The sequence below is a fragment of the Brienomyrus brachyistius genome, chromosome 15 (genome assembly GCF_023856365.1).
Source record: "Brienomyrus brachyistius isolate T26 chromosome 15, BBRACH_0.4, whole genome shotgun sequence".
Taxonomy (NCBI): Eukaryota; Metazoa; Chordata; class Actinopteri; order Osteoglossiformes; family Mormyridae; genus Brienomyrus; species Brienomyrus brachyistius.
The window spans coordinates 9226784-9249013 of record NC_064547.1 but is presented as its reverse complement, the minus strand read 5'-3'; the positions used below and the strand labels follow the sequence as shown (position 1 = coordinate 9249013).

Sequence of the window (22230 nt, the reverse complement as noted above, 5' to 3'; positions counted from 1 at the left end):
GGGGGGAAACCGGAGTACCCAGAGGAAACCCCACGATGACATGGGGAGAACATGCAAACTCCACACATAAGTATATGTACATCCGAAGACATATAAAAACATAAGTCTTCGGATGGAGTGACAGTGGATGTAGTTCTGGCAGCCTGTAGTAACGAAATTATTCTGGGACATGTAGTAGTAATCATGAAAATAATGTATACACTTCTTTTTGTGAAGTTGCTTAGTGTTTGTTAATGTTCTTATGAAGTAAGCATTCATTTTTTTTTACAATTCTTTTTTGCCTTTACTCCAGACAGCCTGGTGATAAAATCTTATCTTTAAAGGGAACTATTTTATGATTCTCAAAATCAAAACTGCACTGGGTTTGTCCTGATCATGCTTAGACTTGTATTCTTCTACTGTACAGAATGTTTTTACCTGCCGCGTTATTTTGGTCAAACACCTAAAATACATTTGTTGTTTGAAATGTTAAACATAAAACCATTTCAACAACCACATGGTAGTGAACATTTTAAATGAGTGATTAAAACAATATGCGTATGTCTTTTCTATGAGTTTGCCCTGATGTTTGAGGTTCAGGAGACCACCGATCGCTTATTATCAAGGATGTGATTACGTGTGAGGATATGCGTGATACTGATCAGTATCTGCCTGTCCTCTGGCCTTTGTCACAAGACCACGAACATCATGATGCTAGATACACAGTCAGGGTGCTCTGTGTATCTTACAGGGCAATAAGACAGCATCCTATGTTTTTTCATGTTGATTTGTCTTTGGTGTTTTCGTTTCATTTCAGCACATTTCAAAAAGCGTTTGTTTACATACCTGGAGGTTCAATGTTGACATTTTTCATTCCCGGTGACGTGTGACCATGTCACCTCATGGACTATTGAAGCAAGTGCTACACTGTTCACTCAGAAAACAAACGTGTAAACAAAGGTAATATTTCTGTTGAGAAAAATTCACATATCACTCAAATGAAGTGTTTGTATATTATCAGCTGGAGGAGAGTAGATCTGAGAGAATGACTATTTATAACATGGAATTACCAATGGCTGATATCTGTCACACCAGCACCGTATGATTGTCACCTGAGGAAACACACATAGCTGACCCCTCTTTACAGATCTGACTGGGGTAACAGACATAATGAACTAGGAAGAGGGAGAGCGAACAAATGGAAAATTTCCCTTAGGCTCCTGTTTCTAGCACCAAACAGATGGGGCCAGAATTTTCTGTTCTTTTTTTTTAAAATCCATTGTTGTTTTCATTTGTATGAATGCTCAAAAGGCCAAGCCCCTGGCTTGTGTTTCAGTTCCGTGTCTGGTGTCCTGGACTATTGTTATCACCTTCTCACAAAAGGCAAAAGGCCATTGTTTGGTGTACATATTTATAATTGTTATTTATAGTTTTAGTACATCTCATATATGTATTCTAAAAAACCCTGTGGAAGGGTCAGGTGGCTAATGTCATTGAAAACCTAGTCAAAGAAGTTTGCTACATTAGCGTTTGGGAATGGAGCTAATTGTGCTAGCATGACTGAAGAGGCTCACAATGGTGTTGATAAGTGTCGCACATGTTTGTGATTCAGGGGGAAAAAAAGGTTTTAATTCATTTGCATGTTTTTCTCTTTATTAGTTTAGGTCAGGGGTGGACAATCTTATCCGCAAAGGGCTGATGTGTGTGAAGGTTTTTGGGATAACCTTTAGGTCAGCTGTTCAAACTCAGGTGTGAGTGTGACTCTTCAGCCAATCAGTCATCTAATCAGTAATTTGATTAGGGATTTGCAGCGAAAACCCGCACACACAGTGGCCCTTTCTGGATAAGATTGTCCTTGCCTTCCTGGCTCCATCATTCAGCCGAGTCCTGCTTGAACATAACTCCTTCGGCATCTGTCTTTACAGTATGCTCGTCTGCAGGCAATTCCCACCATATAAGACAGGCGGGAGGGAAAGCATAGTCCCTTTCTGTGTTCAGTCTTCTAGATCTCCCAGCCCCCTTATTATTCCTGTTACTATGGCATCTTGACCCTTGTTTCAGTCGAGCATAACCGATTCCCTGAGAAATGGTGCACTCTGTTGAGACAGAATACAGTGCAATGAAGAAAAAAAGCTTCACAAAGAACCATGCGTCAAATCTTAAAGTTTTACCCAACAGATATTCATTATAATCCATCCATCCATCCATTTTCTAAACCGCTTATCCTTCTGGGTCACGGGGGGTCCGGAGCCTATCCCGGAAGCAATGGGCACAAGGCAGGGAACAACCCAGGATGGGGGGCCAGCCCATCGCAGGGCACACTCACACACCATTCACTCACACATGCACATCTACGGGCAATTTAGTAACTCCAATTAGCCTCAGCATGTCTTTGGACTGTGGAGGGAAACTGGAGTACCCGGAGGAAACCCCATGACGACATGGGGAGAACATGCAAGCTCCACACACATGTGACCCAGGCGGAGACTCGAACCTGGGTCCCAGAGGTGTGAGGCAACAGTGCTACCCACTGCACCACCATGCCGCCCCCTATTTGTTTCTATAGATTTCAGTATTTTATTTACAAGTTCATAAATTTCATAGCAACAGTCAACATCTGTTCCCCTTAGAAATACAATTAGAATTTAAGTATTGATATACTAGATAAACAAGGCAGACTGTATTAAAGTAAATGGCACATCAGCTGCTCAAAAGGCTGATATTAGTATTAATGTCAGCCTTGAATTACAGATGTAATAATAATTACTATTCATTGATTGGTTACTTAATGTTAAGTTCCACAAGACTGTGTTTTATGAAAAGGAGTATTAGTGTGAAGCTGAAGGGAGAAGTATCTGTTTCTATCATCACCAAAGACAATAAAAGCTTCAGTCAATTTATTGTATAATTACACAGTAATTGTAACAGTGCTGTACCCCTTTAATATGTAATTTCTTGGAGGATTTGCAAATAGACAGAATGCAGTTTAATAGAATTAAAACCTACAGATCTTTATAATCATTAACCGTTCACTAGTACATCCTGTTATAGATCATCTTTTCTCTAGAGGACTGTCAGCATACTGTGCAAAACTTTACTAAGTAAGCAGTTCACGTGCAGGTGGACAATCCCATAAACACTTCCCCTAGTACAAGGGGCTTTCCTTTTGATTCTTGCAGGGTCCATGCAGTTCTGGATGGACTCCTTTTAGGTGAATCGTTTAGATCAGGGCTTTTCAAATCTGGACTTTTATTCCAAATCCAGGCCTTGTTTTCAGTTCTCCTGGATAGTTAGTTTAATAATCATTGACTCTGATTGGCCACAGAAGCTTCACACCTGGCTCACGGGTAAAGGAAGGCTGGAAAACCAGCAGGGCTCAGCTCTTGAGGAATGTGATTTGAATAGCCATGATTTAGACGATCTTGCTCAGAAGACAACATTTGAAGCACAATGATTGGTGACCTGAAAAGCAGATAGGATGAGCAAACATTTCACAAAGCTTCTAGATTAAGCTTCAGCCATTCAACCTGGGGGTTTCAAAAATATATTAACATACAATTCTCAATGCCAATACGTTTTAACAAATGTATGAGATAAGAAAACAAATGATTTAGCACTCAAATGGACATTCTAGAATCAAGCAACGCATATTAAAGTCACAAGCATCTTTTGACTAAATTTTATTCATCTTTCATAAAAATTGAAAAAAAACAAGACATTTTAAAACAAAAAATAACTTAAACGATTTTCGGCGTTGTGCTAGAAGGCGGCATCTTTGTCTATTCTGTGAGCACCGGAGCCTTCACTCTCTAACCATACAACACTAAAGTGAATGTCCATTTTTCTATATAACGTGAGAAGGATCCTAAACAAACTCCGATTCCTCAGTTGGCATTTCACTTATTGTACAGCAGACTGGAGTTTAATCTTCTTTAGCAGCTGATGCTGTGTAACAAAGTCACCATTCTATGTATTTAGCAAAATCAAACCTAAAAACATTGCAAGAAACCCTATATCAAGTGTGTCCTTGTACATACAAAACCTGTTAAGCAAATTGAAACACATTATAGGTCAGACAAGCAAAATTAATCAATGTTTGCAGACAATTTAGTGACCCAGAAGCATATACTGATTATCCACATGAAACAATGTGCCAGACATGTAGAGTTATGTTGAGCTACAACAGAAGTATGTCTGGTATTAAATAAAAAAAAACAAAAAGAAGAATCCACACTTTAAAATAGGGAGGAAAGCCATTTCAACATAGTATTAAAATGAAGTGATTTGAAGTGTGTGACGTTGCCTCACAGCCCATTGCATTGTGATTAAGCAGCAGCTGTGCTCCACGTATGTAACGGCTGCCTCAGACAAATGGCACCAGCCTAACACTGGTAGAAAAAGAATAAGGATGTTCCAGAATATCGACTAAACTCCAGCTGCCGGAAGAAATACAAAAAGGAGGTCCGTACTAGAAAGAGGCCCAAACCACCATCAGATGATCGAGAAGATATGACTTAAGAATGTCTGCTGTACGGCTTTAATCCTGGGAGATGAGTGACAGGATTTGACCTAAAGCTCAGTCTAGTCCATATTTTATTCACTGCCACGCCAACGGTGTTCGCATGTTGAAAATCCTGCATGTTCATCAAACAGGATCAGCAATCATTAAACCGTGGTGCTTTTGGTGTCAATTTTTGGCCGTGCAAACTCCACAAAGTCATCAATGAGGACGGGCCATGCTCCTAGAGAAGGCGAATGAAAAAAAGTCACGATAAGCTTGCTAAACGAAAGCCACACATAGAATGTACACTTTTTGTCGTAAAACTATTAGCATTTACAATCTCAGCACTATAAGCTACCCTGAGATCATCCCCTATACATGCTCGACGTGGACATGGCACCCTAAATTCTGCATTTCTAGACAATTAAAGATAAACATAATTCATATGTAGTCATTTAATCAACCCTAACTTTTTTGTCTCCTGTAAAATACGACGAAATAATTGTGATGTCAATGTAATGTGTTCCCACAAAAAAACATGGAGCTTTAATAGACAGTGATACGGTAGATGTCAAGTAACGTGACAAATTCTGTAATGTTTTGCGAAACTGAGCTTGTTCTAGTCATTATAGACTGTAGCTAAAATTACAAAAATTCCTACAACGGCAGAGCAAAACTCATGAATGCCCAGTGCTCCCAAATTAATTGCTTATTGATTTAATTTGGATTCCAGAAGAAGAAGTTTCACGCTTTGTCACCACTATCCCCAAAACATCCGAAAAGATTTCAATTGTGTGGCCAGAACAAATAATTCGAAAATTATTGTGCAGATTATTCAGAAAAATGATTCACAATTTAATTGGATAATAGCTCAATAAAAGTCAGTAATGACTTTGTTAGGTACCACTACATATTGCAATGAAGGACCCGCTTTGTTTCAGGAACCACGTCAAGAGTAGATGTTTCACGGTTTTTGGAGAAGCCTTTCTGCACACCACTATTACACCGAGTTTTTATAATTTTTTTTATACTTGTGGCTTTTCTGTTACCTTTAACAAGTCAGGCCATTTTCATTAAGGCATTTCCCACAACAGAACTGCCTCTGACTGGATGATTTTTAATCACACCATCTCTATAAACTCCAGACACTGTAGTGCGTGAAAAAATCACGACAGTGGCTGTTTCTGAGAATCTGGAAATATCCCATTTGGCAGCAACAATCACACCATGATTAAAATCACTTAGATGACACATCTTAGTCATTCCAGTGCTACGTGGTAAGTGAGCTTCATAACGCTATATGCTAGCTGTATTTTTATTTATTATATATATATATATATATTCAGTTTCAGCCACATAATATGAGGTTGAAGGAGCAGGTTATCTGCAATTGTGAGATGCACTGAATAAGTGGCCATTGTGTACTTTGTACAGCATTTTTCTGATCCATTCCAAACCCTAGCCACATACATTCTTGGCTGTTGTCTTTCAGTTCATTGAGAATTTTTTTAAACCCAATATGGAAATGCCAACATTAAAATAGAAGGCACCCACGTTCCTGTCCGTTTCCAGAGCTGTTTCCCATGCACTCCGAGTTACGGGAACTTAAAGACTAGTTAAGATCATTGGTAAAAGGCTCAATTAAACTGCTAGCTACTGCAGGTCGCAAAAAGCACCAGGGCTGAAATTAAGCAGCATTTCAGCTGCATCCGTGAAGGACAAAGTATAATGAATCTGAGAAATCTATCATGGTAGGCATGCAGAATCGGGGGGGGGGGGGGGGGGGGCGTAATGTAAAAACAGTACTACAGACCTTCTTCATCGTAATTGGACATGTCATCAGCAATCATGGTACTAAAATCTAACAGGAGGTTCCAGGTGTCTTTTGGTATAGATCTTTTGTGGTGTTCCTGAGGAGAAAGGAGGAGGTTCTGCTTAGGGATTTAGGATTTTAAGGCTTCGCGTAAGGCACCTTCTGGCTTGGTACCGCAAGTCTGTGACATTTCCTGGAGTCGATTAAGGCTGGAATGTGGATTCTGCAGTTATAGGTACCTGTCGAAATTTAGCGCAGGTAGTGGACCAATGTTATGACTCCAATTCTAAAGAAAAGGGATGGTCAAAACTCAAGCACACTACTATCTAAGGCATATAGGAAACGCGTCCCGAAATAATATCCATATCACTCATATATTACTATCAAAGTTTAGCTTAAAAGCCACATTGACATGGAACTAAAATAAACTATCATAAGGAGAACAAACAAACATACTTGCATCCAAAATAGCTAATGCATCATATTTTAAGTAATTTGAAGGACATAAATACTTACCAATAAAAATTGATTCCACAAATCAATAAACTTGAATCTTCCTGCAAGTACTAAATTCCAATATGCGATTGCCATTTCTAAATCTGAAAAATGCACAAACACACAGATTAATGTAGAATGCAGAACCAGTAATACTACATTAATTTACAAAAACATTAAACAATAATAATAACAATATCTACATACCCAAACCTTTCTGTCCTGGATTCTTTGCAAAGTTAAATGTAAATTGATAAAAATCCTTAAACTTTCCTTGGTCTTTTAACTCTTGTTCCATCTTTGGCAGCTGAGCTTTCAACTTTTCTATACTGTCACACCTTTCACACAACAGAACACTGGGTTAGTCTTTATTTTACTCAATTCAGTTGCGTCTTTTACAACGCGAAAGCAAAGTGATGCTTAAATCCACATACACTAAAGGTTAGAACATAAAATATCAAATCACTCATTACTAATAAGATTTTCATGAAACACCCAAGTTACCACCTTCTTTTAGCTCACTTTTGCACTTACCCTTGCTGGATCATTCCGTCCATGAACTCCTGCTTGGAAAACTCACACTGCGTTGCTGCCCTGAACTTCCATGCAATCAGAAGCACACTTATGCTTGCTGGGTCCAGTCCCAGGTCATCACAGAATTGCTGGATTCCATCTATGCCAATCTTGTTGTCGTCCTGAGGATCTGTGATGGGAAATGAAGTTTTATTAAAACTCCTTGCTTAGCATTGCCTATTATGTTGTTTACAGTGGAATTGAAGATGCAACATACATGGATCATGACCCGGAGTTAAGAGTTCCGTATTCGTTCAAAATATTTAACAGAGGTAGACGAAACTATCTAAACTGTGATCCACAAGGGGGTTTTCTGATGCAAAGAAATTCAGGCTGTGTTGTTGGAACTTAATTTAAATTATTATAACCGCATTTATGTTAAGGATGCTTTTAAACTATTGTGGTGAGCTACTATTAATCAAAAAACAAATGGATTCATTCTTGTATTAAAATATTTTGTTTAAAACACACACACACAACTACCAGTATAACAATGGCAAACACTCACCTCTGTATCTGTTGTACAGCTGTTCCACCTTTTTCTTATCGAATACTCCTTTCAGACTATCTCGGATGTACAGTTCTGGATTTTGGAAGAAATTATCCGTGGCAACGTCTAATTTCCAGTCATTCTGTGACAAGCAGGTTACAGCAGTCTTTTCACTGGACTGGGTGAAGAGCATGAATTGGCGAACTTTATCCTTCTGTGAGGATTTCAGCTTATTCTGGGGAAGACCAGAATACCAGGTTAACGCACAGGACTCTTGCTTACTAGCATACAATTTTAAATACTGACACACACAAATGTGTCTCTGAAAAGGCTGGGCAGGAAACTTCTTAAATACACTTCGTACATACCTTGCAGTCGCATGTTAAAAGAATGTTCTTTGAAATACCGATCCAAGCATAACCGAAATCTAGTCAAACTAAATATAACTATCTTCCAGGGCAGGCCAATCCTATAGGTGACATAGGCAGCTGCCTAAAGCGCCAACTTCTAAGGGGGGCGCCGACTTGCCAGCTAATTTCACATTGCCTCAGACGGGGATATCGGCCTTAGGTGCCACATCGGGTAGTACCTGTACTGATTATGTCAATCGTTTTAATAATTAGCTAACTTATTAATGCGTCCTGTGAGTAAATTATCTTTGATCAGGGTGTCCTTTTTTGATATCATGTAACAATCTCGGAAGACAGGATGCACTTATCTGCGTTAACAGTCATACCTAGTTGCATCACACATTTACCAGCCCAGATACAGATAATAAAATGTTACTTTGCTATTTCATTTGATCGCAAGAATCAATCGGCTATATCAATGAATCTACTGCTATATCATTGAAAGTCCAGTTAATCATGCAGGTCTAACTACCAAACATCTGACGGCAATGGGATAAGTCAGTTAATGGTTTCCCGAGTAGTCAACGAGAGAGGTAGACGGCTGAGACTGGTTAGCCAGACTGGTTAAGAGCTGTCCGTGATGGTCAATATATGGACTCATCCGTGTGTTATACTGGCGGCAGCCAGTGGCCGGTCAGAGCAGCCGGAGCTGCGATCGCGATCATGACACCGTCCGTAACGTCACGGCTCTGATCCGGCGAGCTGCCTGCGGATCCGCGGGCGGTGGCCAACCGCGCTTCTCGAAGCCCCATTTTTGCCTCCCTTCTCAACGCGAACGGCCGTCCGCCAGGGCGACCGGCTGCTTCTGTTTACCAGCTTTTCCTAACAATACCAGCCGAGAGCCGGCAACTCCGTGGCGGCCAAATCAGCCGACCTCGGGAGCTACTTGAAGCCGGGCCGGTTACCGGTGGCAGCTGCCGGGCCGGTGGGCTGGTGTCCATATGACAGGCTGCATATCGGCGCGTTAAATGAAAGCGGGGCGAACGCGAGCGACGGAAAGAACGCCGGGATTAGTACTCACCATGTTTGTAAAGTGACAGACTCCCTCCCTCTTCCTCTCTTTCGCCTCTTACTTCTTCCTGCTCATGCGCGATCCGGTGCGGCCCATTTAGCCCGATGCGGGAGGACGGGGAGAAGGTCGGGCAGCGCTTTCAACGTGGCCGCTGCCACCGGCACCGCACCGGGCACAGAAAGTGTCACTCCCTGCCCCCCTTCCCTTAGGCTGAAACGGGAACAGCCGGATCTATTAAATATCCGGCCTGTTCAAATGCCTCTGTAACCCGATTATTCAGGGGTGCCGCTCCTCCCCAGCTTTCAGATGCCCTTGAATCACCGCATTAATTGCATTGTCATCAAGTGTCATTTAACCATATGGAATATATTTGAGTGCCAATTGATTAATCAACCAAAAGCGTTATTCCATCCTTTTTACACCTTTAACTGCATCTCTTTTTAACACTAATCATACTATTTGAGTAATTTGTGTAAAGGCTGCTTTGATTCAGCACCACTTGGTACACCAAGGGCCTGTTTCACAAAACCCTTGCTTAGCCGGATAACTTGTCGGATTTAAGGTGGTCTGGGCTGAACGTGAGGGAACAAAGTTAAAATCCATTTAAAGTGGTGTACCTTAAATCTGACAAGATCCAGCTAAGCAAGATCCTGCTTTGTGAAACAGGCCCCAATTAAACCGTATTATGTAAACTTAAAACTGTGTTATTGGCCGCATGTTGTCAGACACAACAAACAAGCTACTGTATTTACTCTGGACCACACCTGTCTTCCCCTGTTTGAATCTGTACCAGTGTCAGATAATTAGCAACTTTCTGTGTTCTACACCCATTATATGCTGCCAAATGCTATACGATACTTCATTAGGATACAAAAATACATATATCACCCTATCCTGGCTATTATGGAACATTTTTGCATGATAGACCCTTAACAAAACATATTTTATTACGACCATCTGCCAGATTAATATTTTTTATTTTCAGTTTTTAAATATAAGTTTTCAGTGATGTGTGTCTGTGCCCTACAATGGAATGGAGCCCCATCCTTGATTATTCCCTGCCTTGCGCCCACAGCTTCTGGGATACACTCTGGACAAGTGGTTACAGAAAATGATGGATGGATGAATGAATACAAGTTCTCCCCAGTTGTCGTATGGGTTTCCTCCCACATTCCAGTGGCATGCAGTTAGGCTACTGGCATCTGTGCATTGATGTATGAGTGTGTGCATTACGGCCTTGCACTGAAACAGCATCCCACGTAGAGTGTGCTGCTTGGGACAGGCTCCAGGTGACTCTGAACAGCATGCAATGCATGCAAACACTGGCTATGGCAGGTAATACAGCAACATGCAGCTATGACCTGTATCTGTTCCCAGGACAGTAACTGAGAGATGTTCAGGAACCACATGCATCGGTGTGGCATGACAATGAGAAACAGCCACTGCGCACTGTGGCAGTGAAAAGTTCAAGGGGAGGTGTTCATGGGGAGGTGTTCAGGGCTGCCACTGTTACTGCCCCCCCCCCCCATAAAAAAAGACGTTAATTTATACAGAACCTCCTAAAGATGTTATTTCGAGGCAGCAAGTTTAAATACACTAACCAAACAGAATGTAAGATGGTAAATGTCAGCGAGTGATTATATTGTCATTGTACCTGAACAAATATTACAAATGGAGAGATATGGTCATTAATATGTATTGAATAAACATTAAATCATTTCACATTGTAAACCATCTACTGGAAGAAAGGCTGTAGTGGTTTTATTACACCATTTCATACAAATCACACAATTGTGAAAATGTTCAATTTTGAGAATGAAAATTACCGCAACTAACAACCCTTCACTGGTAAATCTAACAAGTGTATAAAGGCCTTAGTTATACACAGTACCCAAAAACCCTAGTTTTGCTCTTTCAATTCTTGCTATACACTTAATTTTTTCACATTTTCCAAAAAGTGAGACTAGACACCTCAATTATTAGGCACATTCTATGTATTTTAGGGTTCCAATTGTTATAACATAATCTATAAAGTTAAGTTTTGTCCTGGAAGGCCCCTGTCTTCATAAGCTAGACTGCATTTCACATTGGCGAAAGGTCTCTGTGTGTTCAGATATAATATGGCCTCCACTGAGAAGTTTCAGAAAGTAATGTCGGTGTTTTAAGATGAAACATGTAACATTAACAGTGATGACAGTAAGAGTAATGACTGGTGGCTACACTGTACATCTTTCTCCCTCCCAACAGTATTAAGAGAAGAGAAAAAAAAACAACTGTGGGTTTGGGAAAAGCACAAAACCATTATGGGGAGAACCAGTAACCATGGAAACCTGGACAACATGAAAGACGAGCGAGGGCACAGCAAAAGTTACAGGATGATTATTACAAGTGGATTTTGTGCGGTCAAAAATTAGTTGGTTTCCACTGGAAACTATGTACATTTTCCTTACATAAGACGACAACTGGCTGCAATTTGAAAATAAACGTGGGCCATGTGCATGTCTATGTCCATGGGTTTGCAAAACCATACATTTTACAGTCTAATCCCTATATCCCAAGCAAAGTGTCGGTTTCAAACACACAGTTGACCCATGTTGTCCATTTCACGCACAAAATGGGATTCACTGCACACTGGATTCTTCCTCCTCCAGCTCCACCAGAGGGGCATGCCTGTTGGCCTGGGATCCCTCTTTATAGAAAACCTTCTTGATGACACCTGCTTTTGGTGCTCGGATTGTGTGCTGTAAGCAAATCACAGAAAAAGAAAGAAAAGACTAAGTTGTGTCCACAAGCAGACCGGGCCTGTCAAAGCCATTCATAGCAGCATTTGAGCATTCATAGAACATTCATAGACGATTCATAGACCATTCATAGAACATTCACAGAGCAATGCTAGGGCTTCAAGGACGCATTTTTATGTGCAACATTTCTCTTGAATGCTGCTAACATTCACAATCAGTAACTGAAAGCTGAAACTGAGCCACATCTGTTTGTAGGGGTGTGAAGATACACTTTACTTATGATTTGGTTCATTAGATCGGTGATTTTCAACCACCGTGACACAGCACACCTGCGATGGGCTGGCCCCCCATCCTGGGTTGTTCCCTGCCTTGTGCCCATAGCTTGCGGGATAGGCTCCGGACCCCCCGCGACCCAGTAGGATAAGCGGTTTGGAAAATGGATGGATGGATGGTGATACAGCACACTAGTGTGCTGTGAGAGATCGTAAGGTGCACCGTGGGAAATTATCCGATTTCACTTAATTAGTCTAAAAAACTTTTTTGAAAATTAATTATTTGCAAATAATACGAGTATGCCATTGTCAAGTGTCTGTGCTGTAATAGTCATGTATTCTAAACAAAGCTATATTTCAACATTACTTCCATTTTCCACGACATATTTGTGTGAGCTGAGCTTTTCAAGCCTGACTCATATAAAAACTAAAAACAGAGAGAGACTGAGAGCTGCTGAGGAAGAGCTTCGTGTGTCTGTCTTCAATTCCTGCCAGGATATCAGCTTTGTGTTCATCCAAACAGGCTCAGGTTTCACACTAAGTGAGTATAAATATATTGAGAGACTATTTTGTCATTACTAGGCTACAGAGTGTCATTTTGTAACATTTTTGGTTGATGGTGTGCCGTGGGATTTTTTCAATATAAAAAATGTGCCGTGACTCAAAAGGTTGAAATACACTTAGATGATTCAGGGCTCGCGGTTCTATACATTCACAACATATTTTATTAAATATTTAATTTAATATTTTTTATGAAATATTATTAACAAAATAAGATGGAAAAATAATAAAAATCAGGATGTCATTAATGTATAAACAAGATATAAGACTGAAAAAAGATCTGTTCTTCATTCCTTTTTAGACATGTACATTTATAAAAAAAAAAAGTGGTTTTAAAACCATTTCTTTTTTTCTTGCAGTATTTTCCTTATTCTGCGAACTCTTCAGACAAAATCTCAAAGCAGAACTGAGATTGTACCTATTGCGCCTTTCTGCGTTAACATGAATAAATGATTTCGTGCTACGGTGCATTGTCACACCCCTACAATACATGCTGGCATATTTGTAAATCGTAGAATATAGTGCACAGTGCATTGCTACACACTTGTCTGTAAGGAGAACATGGCACATCTGACACTCACACTCAAGATTGCACACTGTTTACCTCATGCGAGCAGCGCCTTACCTCCATTTTCATAGCTATCATCACCACCAGAGCATCTCCCACCTGGACTCTATCGCCAGCCTTAACAAACACCTGTATGACGACAAACACACCGTACATTACCCACTGTATGAGGGGAATATGAAAAAGTACTCTATTTGCATCTATGTTCTACAGGAGTGCCATGTGCTATGAATGTCTATGTAGTTTTAAAAGGAAGACATTAATCCTGAGGCTGGTTTGCAATCTTAAGCTATTTCCACTGGTATGTGGTAAACAGCATGTCTGTCTCACACTGTTATACAGAGGAGAGTCTAAACGGATGTTTCCCAGTCTGGTCCTTCGGGACCCCCAGACAGTCCACATTTTTGCTCCCTCTCAGCACCCTGGAAGACAGTTTGCGTTTGTTGCTCCCTCCCAGAGAGCTGGGAGGGAACGAAAACCCGGACTGTCAGGGGGTCCTCATGGACTGGGTTGGGAAACACTGGTCTAAACAATAATAAGTAAATATTTATAAGGCATGATTCCACTGCATTTATCACTCTCCGAAGTAGCAAATTAGGCATCCATTTTTTGGCAGAAGCCAGTGCTACTCCACAAAACAGAAAAAGCAGCATGAAACAACCAGCCAGACTCATCAATGGCAGGCAGCTTGATAACTTCAGGTGGAAAGTGCTACCTTCTCCACGGTCCCAGTCATGGGTGCCACGGCTCCACCCTGTGCCCCCGAACTGCTGACACCCTCCAGAAACTTGGGCACAGGTACTGACACCTGTGTGCTGCCCTCCTGAGGAGGCAAGAGGGAGGGCAGGATTAGGGGAGGAGTACAGTGCCTGAGATGTAATTGCATTGACATTCATTTATTAAACAGGCGCTTTTGTCCAAGTACAAGTACGATAAATGTCACACTACAAATTGTCAAAGAGTCGACCAGGCATAAGTGTAGCTAGGCTTAGCTTTCAATGAATGCCCAGGTAGAAGTGTAAGCAGTACTGGGGCAGGAGGTCTACAACACCCTTCAAAGAAAGCAAGAACCTAGTAAGACAACTATTCAAATTAGCGAAGTGTGCCACTAAGAGAATTAGGGGAAGCAGGAGTGGGCCAGCCTTCTACAGGTGACACAGGAAATCGCCCAGGAAAGTGCAAAGAACTACACAAGTGGCCAAAACTGTGGAAACACTTCCAAGTTTTAGGGATTGCAGAACTTTATTATACTGTCCGATGTATATTTGTAACACTCTTTGACTGTTTATAAACTTTTACCTCCAATATTTGTGTACTGAGTTTTAAAGCGTAATGCCAAAAATGTTAGGTGTTTCGGCCACTAGTGTACATACGGTTGCATTCCGTGGCAATAGCTATTTAAAGACGTTATAATATTTCACTACATTTCTTATAAAACAAAATTGTGCTACTCAAATGTTTTCCAAATAAATGAATGGGCGATATGTGTTCTGCTGCTCTTGGGGGGAGCGTAGTATTCTTGGGATGGTCGTGTCTTCAGGCATTACTTGAATGGTGGGGGGGGGGTGCGGGAACTCACCATGGAAAACAGGTGCACTGTGTTTCCCAGGATGACGAGTTTGGGCCGGGACATAACGCCGTTGACACAGCAGTGAAGGTAGGAAGCCTCTCCTTCTGCCCTCACCTCCCCCAAAACGTGAAATGACTCCCCTTCAATCTACAAGAGAAGCCATAATTTAAAAGCAGTGTTATCCAACATGATCTTCAGGGACCCCCAGGCAGTTCACTGGGAGGGAGCAAAAACGTGTTGGCAAACACTGCATTAAAGTACAGATTGACTCAATTGGCCTTTTGCAGTCTAGTGTCCATTTCCTTATTAATCTTGTGGGTCACACACTGATCTAGATACTTGGTGCAGCCCAGCGAAGCGCTATCCAACCAGATAAAAGGCTCGTACCACAACCACACTGTTGTTGTTTAATTTGCCCACAGAAGACAGTGTAACTTCCTGAGGGCCTCTTTGCAATCATAAAAAAATACATTCTGCAATGCTGCATTGAATGATGATTTAAAATGAATCATTAATGAATAATCACAAAACATACCTCCATAGTGTACGTTCCATCTACATTATATGTAACAGCCAGTTCAACTTCTGCAAAAGTAAAGTTTAAATTTACTTTACAAGAAAAAAAAAACACTTTAAAATGATGACAACATGATTAGATCAACTTTGATCATCGGTGGTCAGTAGCTGAAAAGCTATAGAATTAAAAACAGCTGAACATTGTATGTATAACTCAAACGCTATTTGCAAGGAGACGGGGGGTGGGGTGGGATCTAACATTTATTTTAGAAACTTTATATCACTTCTGTGTCTTCCTGAAAACTATACCATAGCCTGTCTGAAGCAGCAGGGATCTACGCACAATATAATGGGGCGCTGTGTTGCTTTGTGGGACTTAGCGACTGCCTGATCAGAAACTGCCGTGATTCCCTGTGAACCTCAGAGTGGGTGGATATACTGTACATTGGTAATTGTGCATGGGGGGGGGGCATGTTTACTTACTGTTCTGGCCCAGCTGCAACGTCACGCTCCTGTTCTGAAGGTGGTTCATCCTCCTCCCATTGCTGGAGGCAAAAGGCGAGTACTGGTCTGTGAAAGAGACCAGCAAGGAATTTTCAGTCACGCTGCATCCATGTTAGTGGATTTCCAGGATCGACACCTCAGAACATTATGCCGAATATAAAACGCTAATGGTTTGGTCGCTAATGGTATGGGCGCTAACTTCTCTTTAGCATTAAACTCCTGTCTCTTAGTACCGCCATATGGGAAGCTGAGTCTCACCACTAGACTGAGCCCTGAACTGCTCAGTGTAGCTCCGCTCTCGCAGCAGCAGTGCCAGGGCCGCCTGGCACACTGCCTGCTTGGGAGGGGGCTGGGGAGCAGGGAACAGCTGCTGGTAGTGCTGGGGGATGAAGCTGGTGTGAACGTTGCCCGCCTCGAACTCCGGGTGGCCCGAAAGGTTGAGCAGGAAGTCGATGTTGGTGCTGAGTCCCACAATCTGGCAGAGCGAGCAGCGGGTTAAAGGATGACAGCGCATCACATCACAATCCGCCTTCCCGTTCTCCCTCACCGCAAAATTGGAAGCAGCATTTCCACGTGCTATCAAATCTAGAACAAACCATTAAGTTAATGCCAATTAATGTGAGACATTTAATGGGATCCCCAATCAAACCAAATGGCAAGAACAATTACAATACTGACACTCAAAAAAAGAAAACAAAAAAATGCAATATGTCATTCAAATTATAAATTTGAACAGGATGTGCCAGAAAAGGGCATTAGATGCAACAGGACTGAAGTTTTGGTTTTCAGCACTAAATGTCATCAGTAACACAGATATTTCAAATAGAACCCTCAGTGTTTTTAAGTATATACATCAATTGCTTAGTAAAAGGTAAGCCAAAGTCAATTGATGGTACAACCTGCCCCTTACAGACCCCCTGCAGATGGTACAGTCCGCCCCCCGCCTTACATTATACTGACGGAGGCAGTAGCGCAGCTTTTTCAGGGCAGCAGACCGGTCCTCCCCCCACACCACCAGCTTGGCTATCATGGGGTCGTAGTGCATGGATACTTCATCTCCTGGCCGGCAGATCGCGCAAAGGGATGGTTACTGTATTTGTGGGGCACTCGCTTTCCACGCCTGTATGGCAAGGATCAGTCTTCCCTACCTTCCCTGACGCCGGTCTCGATGCGCGTCTGCTGGTCCGCCTGCGGTGTGGAAAGGTGCAGCAGGGGGCCCGCCCCCGGCAGGAAGTCGTTCTCGGGGTCCTCCGCATAGATGCGGGCTTCGAATGAGTGGCCCCGCAGCCGAATCTCCTCCTGACTTAGGGGCAGCTTCTCGCCGGCAGCCACCTGACCAGCGGGGCAGGTCACGTGATCAGAGAGCACAGGAGGCACATGCACACGGCACTATTAGCTCCTAAATATAAAGCTATCCACAGATTTGTTAAAACTAAATATATAGCACAGGAGTGATCGCCCGCCAAGAAGTTCTAAGGACGACCACAAATCATCTCAGAGATAGTAAAGTAAACAAAAAAGCTAAATCCAATTCAGGGAAACTGACAGACACATACAAACATTCTAGTGCTTTGAAGAAAATTTGTTTTTGTAGGTGGTTGAGTATAGAATTAAATTACAAGTGGTACATGTGTCAGACAAGAGGATTTACATTTTATAAGGTATACTCAAACTCACTTAATCATCTTTAAAAATTATCCACAAACCAGCTGTGCAAAACTCTGATTACCGTAGGCTCTGAACCCTTTGGCAATTCCTTTAATAAAAATTTTCCTTAATGCAAATGCTGCCCAAATGCCTGCAGCTGCCTGACTTTTGAATCCTCTCTATGGCCTTCCAAGCTCTCCTGGATGAGACTCCCATATCCGTGAACCTCCCCTCAGCCCGGGGTCTCTCACCCTAAGCTGCCACTCCACCAGATCCGTGCCCGTGATCATCTCCGACACGGGATGCTCTACTTGCAGTCTGGTGTTCATCTCCATGAAGTAGAAGTTGTGCTGTGCATCCATAATGAACTCCACAGTCCCTGCAGAGAGACAGAGGGAGGAGGTCATTCTCACCCAAATGGCTCGAGGGAGCTTCATCCAGCTTCGGCTCTCACCTGCTCCCACGTAGCCGACAGCTTTGGCCGCCCTCACTGCCGCCTCGCCCAGCTTTCTCCTCACCTCGGAACTAATGCCAGGCTGAAAGATTGGGTACAGCTTCAGTCACGGACACTAACAACATGAGAACAACTACCTACACAAAGCAGAAGCAGTAGACCCTAACCAAAGAACCCAAGGTCCCCGGAGCATAGAGGCTTCCCATACCCCCGGCGCTTCCTCTATGATCTTCTGATGCCTCCGCTGCACGCTGCAGTCTCTCTCGAACAGGTACACCGCATTCCCATGCTGGTCCCCAAACACCTGCACCTCGACGTGCCTGATACGTAAAGAGAACAATTAAAGCATGCAAGAGTGAAGATGCGAGCGAAGCGGATGTCGGCAGCAGCGGCTACCTGGGATTCTCCACGAACTTCTCCAGCAGCATGACGTCGTCATTGAAGGACTTCTGAGCTTCTCTCCGTGCAGACTCCAGCTGATCCTGGAACTCCGAGGCTGAATGTGCAATGCGCATTCCCTGCATAGGGAAGAACACGTTTCACCATTGTGGGGTGATGACAATGTTACAAATTAACAAAAAGCCTGATTTCATAATTATCCCATTGCAGTCCATACCTTTCCACCCCCACCACGAACAGCCTTTATCATTACGGGATAACCTATCCGAGCAGCTTCCTTTCCAAGCTTCTCATCTGATTGGTCCTCGCCATGGTAACCCTCAATGATGGGCACTCCTGCTGCTGACATGATGTGCTTGGAGGTGCTTAAAAAAAATGAATGACGATGAAATCTATTTATTTGCAAAAACTTCTGTTTTGATGCTATTTTGACTTCACACTCTTTATGAAGACAGTATTATAATATGAACTAGAACATTCTGTGGGCAAACTACTGTAACCAATAACTGCTACTCTTAAACTTAATAGTTAAAATTTTAAAACATAATCCTCAAAATACAAAGAAAAAAACAGCAGAAAGAATGAGCACTAGCACTCACAAAGTCATACCTTTTAATTCCCATGTCCCTTATGGCAGACGATGGAGGACCAATGAAGATAAGGCCTTCCTTTTTACAAAGTTCTGCAAACTCCGTGTTCTCAGACAGGAAGCCATATCCTGGGTGTATTGCCTACCGACAAAAGCACAAGGCCCAGCAATAGGCTACCTAGTCAAGCAGTAAGGGAATTAAAAGCAATGTAGTCCTAAGGACTGTAAACAATTTGCAGTTCTGTGGTGTTACCTTTAGGATATAAGTGTATAGGGAAAAAAAAGCACTTAGACTCTTTAATTAATGTTACTCCCTTGATACAAAGAGAATCTGGATTATAAAACAAGACGGGCCATCTGTAGAGATTCTCTGCAAGTAGAATAAACACAGGGCTGAAAATTCCAACCATCGATCTTCCAGCCCAGTGCCTATGCCAGCTACCCTAATGCTGAGTGCACACTGGATGGAATGCCATTGCTTAACCTCCCAACATCACAATATGGTTACAGGAGAATTATGCCTGATATTCACACAATAGAAAAGCACCTGAAAGTTACCTGTGCAGAAGACTTCTTCGCAACTTCCAAGACCTTCTCCATGGACAAGTAACTCTGTTGAGATGCGGCTGGACCGATATGAAATGCTTCATCTGCCTATATCATAAACAACAAACCACTGACACATAATACTAAACTAGCATAAATTAACTTCTAGGTATGGTTTAAAAAAAAATCACTAAACCAATGTTACTTGTGCTCTGATATAATGTGAAATATTCGTAAAATATGCATTTACTTAAATATTTTAGTCACACCAACAAGAAAGTTGATTCTGCTCTCTCCTTACCATGGCCACGTGCATTGCGTGCCGGTCAGCATCACTGTATACTGCCACCGACTTCACTCCCATCCTTTTTGCTGTTCGCATCACACGACAAGCGATCTCTCCTCGATTGGCAATGAGCACCTTCTCGATTCTGCTGACCCCTGGATTCACATAAAGAGAACCAGCGGTCAAAACTCACCACCAAGGATACCATGTCTGTACCCTACGTCAGTGTTTCACACCCAAGTCCATGTGTTTGCTCCATCCCAGCTCCCAACACACCAGGTATCCCATGAGCTTGACTGGCTGGGATCCGGGAGGGAGCAAAAACACAGACTGCCTGAGGGTCCCTGAGGACTGGGCTGAAAAACACTGGCCTAGGCCATCTTATGTGCATATATAAATCTCCATTACATTCATAAATGGATGTTTTTAAGTGCCAGCTTAACCAAACAGGTTATATTACTTTGTTATACTTAAAGGTTGTATCAATCGTTTTATTATTCAGACTTAATATAACCACCCATTTACAGGCAGGAAAAGGCACTAGGCAGGGGAACACTCTGGACAGGATGGCAGTCCAGCACTGCTTAATTTGAACATATTAGTTTTGCTTCTGTTCTGTAGTTTTCTTCATTTATGTCAACTGATTCAGCATACAGGAATATGAAATGAAGATTCTCATATCCCTTACCTATAGAGGCACATCTTAAAGGACACTCGGCCCATAGGAATTTCCTAAAGAAAAGCCAAACAAGTTAACAACGGTGCTAACCACTGCACCACCATGCCGCCCCCATATAAAGTACAGTCTGAGCAAAATATCAAATGAAAGAATCATCTTATGTTCATGACATTAACTTCCAAGGGCATTTCAGCAATAGATATAACTTCAACCATAAGTACTAGTTTGAAAATGAAAAGAGGCCTTATGTACAGTATAGGTGTATAGCGACGGAGGTCTCTTTTATTTCTCAAGTATAATGATGCAATTAACCAAAATGTCTTGAAATTTCAACCTATATCTAAACACAAATAACTAGCTATGCCTGAGGAAGAAAATGCAGCAGAAGTCATTCATTCAGAGGTCCCACGGTTTTGCTGGGTTATGTCACGTTATAGTTTCTATTGTAAACATTAACTTAAATGGTTAACTAGTCTACCTAGTGATATTACCTAGGTTACTTAACCAACAAGACTGTTAATGTTAAGGCCACTATAAATTAGTACATACTCCCCTTAGTGTAATGCTAAAATACATGGAAAAATTACCCTATTCAGCGCAATGTTTTAATATAAAATACAAGCAAATAGCACTTACTTCTGCAACAATGATCGGAGACCCTGGTAGGTCGGTGACTTGAGGACAGCAGCCATGTTTTTGCTGCCACTGGGCTGAGATGATGACGCTGAGGCGACGATTAGCGAATTGCAGGAGTCTATGCACCTTTCCAGTTACTTAATGTATTTGTTAAATTTCCTCTCACTACATAAATGATAATGGATGATAAATCAATAGATCACGTAAAATGGACTTCATGCAGATTTAAGTAATCTGACACATTTAAAATAGTTTGTCTCTATTCGGGATCCGTAGGTGCGTCGGCCAATTAAAAACGAAGGCGTGGTCATTGTGACGTAAGCGATAAAAAAAATGGAATCCAGCAGTTCTGGAGCGTCGCAGGGGCAAATGGATCTTTGGGAAATTTTATTAAAACAACGTAAAATGAAAATGTTTTAATCGTCTGTTAGGAATACCGACAGCTGGGTTTCTTAGTGTTAACTGAAACTGTATGGAAGGTCATGATACCGAATTCGGGTGGCAGCATTTAAACAGATATGAGTCGCAGTTATGCTGTATTAGCGTTAGCTTTAGCCTGGATAGCGTGTTCTTCCGGGGTTAGTGACGTGGTATTAAGCCAGTCGCAGTTAATAGTTCTGGGCGGTAAAATATCAGAAAACCTTTGGGAGAGCTCATGCAGTGTACGGGTATGTAAACAGCAGGCAAATGTAAGCTCGTTTCAGTCTTTATTATATGTGTTAATTGGTGAGCAGTGTTAATAAATGTAGTTGTCTTAGCTATCAAATGGTAGAATAAATCATATGCAATACCCAGTTAATTTCGTATGACCCTTTTAATCTTCATTTAACTGTCTGTGATTCCTCACTATTCTATGAACTCCGGTAAAATATTTTATGGTTGCCTGTCATCTAAGTGCTAGTGGATCTCATATTAAATCTCAGTTTATTACACATACAGTTTCGTGCAGAATTGTAGTAAAGTGTTGGCTTTTGTTCTGTTATGCAATA

The 22230-nt window shown here is 41.8% G+C and overlaps 2 protein-coding genes across 2 annotated transcripts; both read right to left on the bottom strand.

Moving 5' to 3' along the window:
• Nucleotides 1–3642: 3642 nt before the first annotated feature.
• On the bottom strand, nucleotides 3643–9602 carry LOC125708881 (DCN1-like protein 1). Its single transcript, XM_048976780.1, has 7 exons — nucleotides 9283–9602; nucleotides 7870–8086; nucleotides 7323–7491; nucleotides 6996–7126; nucleotides 6810–6892; nucleotides 6294–6390; nucleotides 3643–4721 (listed from the first exon to the last, which is right to left on the bottom strand). The coding sequence occupies exons 1-7, from the start codon at nucleotides 9283–9285 to the stop codon at nucleotides 4645–4647; spliced, it is 777 nt and encodes a 258-aa protein (XP_048832737.1). The 5' UTR covers nucleotides 9286–9602; the 3' UTR covers nucleotides 3643–4644.
• A 1351-nt stretch (nucleotides 9603–10953) lies between these two features.
• On the bottom strand, nucleotides 10954–21528 carry mccc1 (methylcrotonyl-CoA carboxylase subunit). The gene is made up of 19 exons (XM_048976766.1): nucleotides 21242–21528; nucleotides 20615–20658; nucleotides 19942–20081; nucleotides 19653–19748; nucleotides 19115–19236; nucleotides 18723–18870; nucleotides 18503–18624; nucleotides 18315–18426; nucleotides 18107–18188; nucleotides 17904–18031; nucleotides 17154–17337; nucleotides 16955–17064; nucleotides 16264–16480; nucleotides 15985–16071; nucleotides 15521–15570; nucleotides 14995–15132; nucleotides 14131–14238; nucleotides 13473–13544; nucleotides 10954–12014 (listed from the first exon to the last, which is right to left on the bottom strand). The coding sequence occupies exons 1-19, from the start codon at nucleotides 21295–21297 to the stop codon at nucleotides 11895–11897; spliced, it is 2136 nt and encodes a 711-aa protein (XP_048832723.1). The 5' UTR covers nucleotides 21298–21528; the 3' UTR covers nucleotides 10954–11894.
• Nucleotides 21529–22230: the final 702 nt, after the last annotated feature.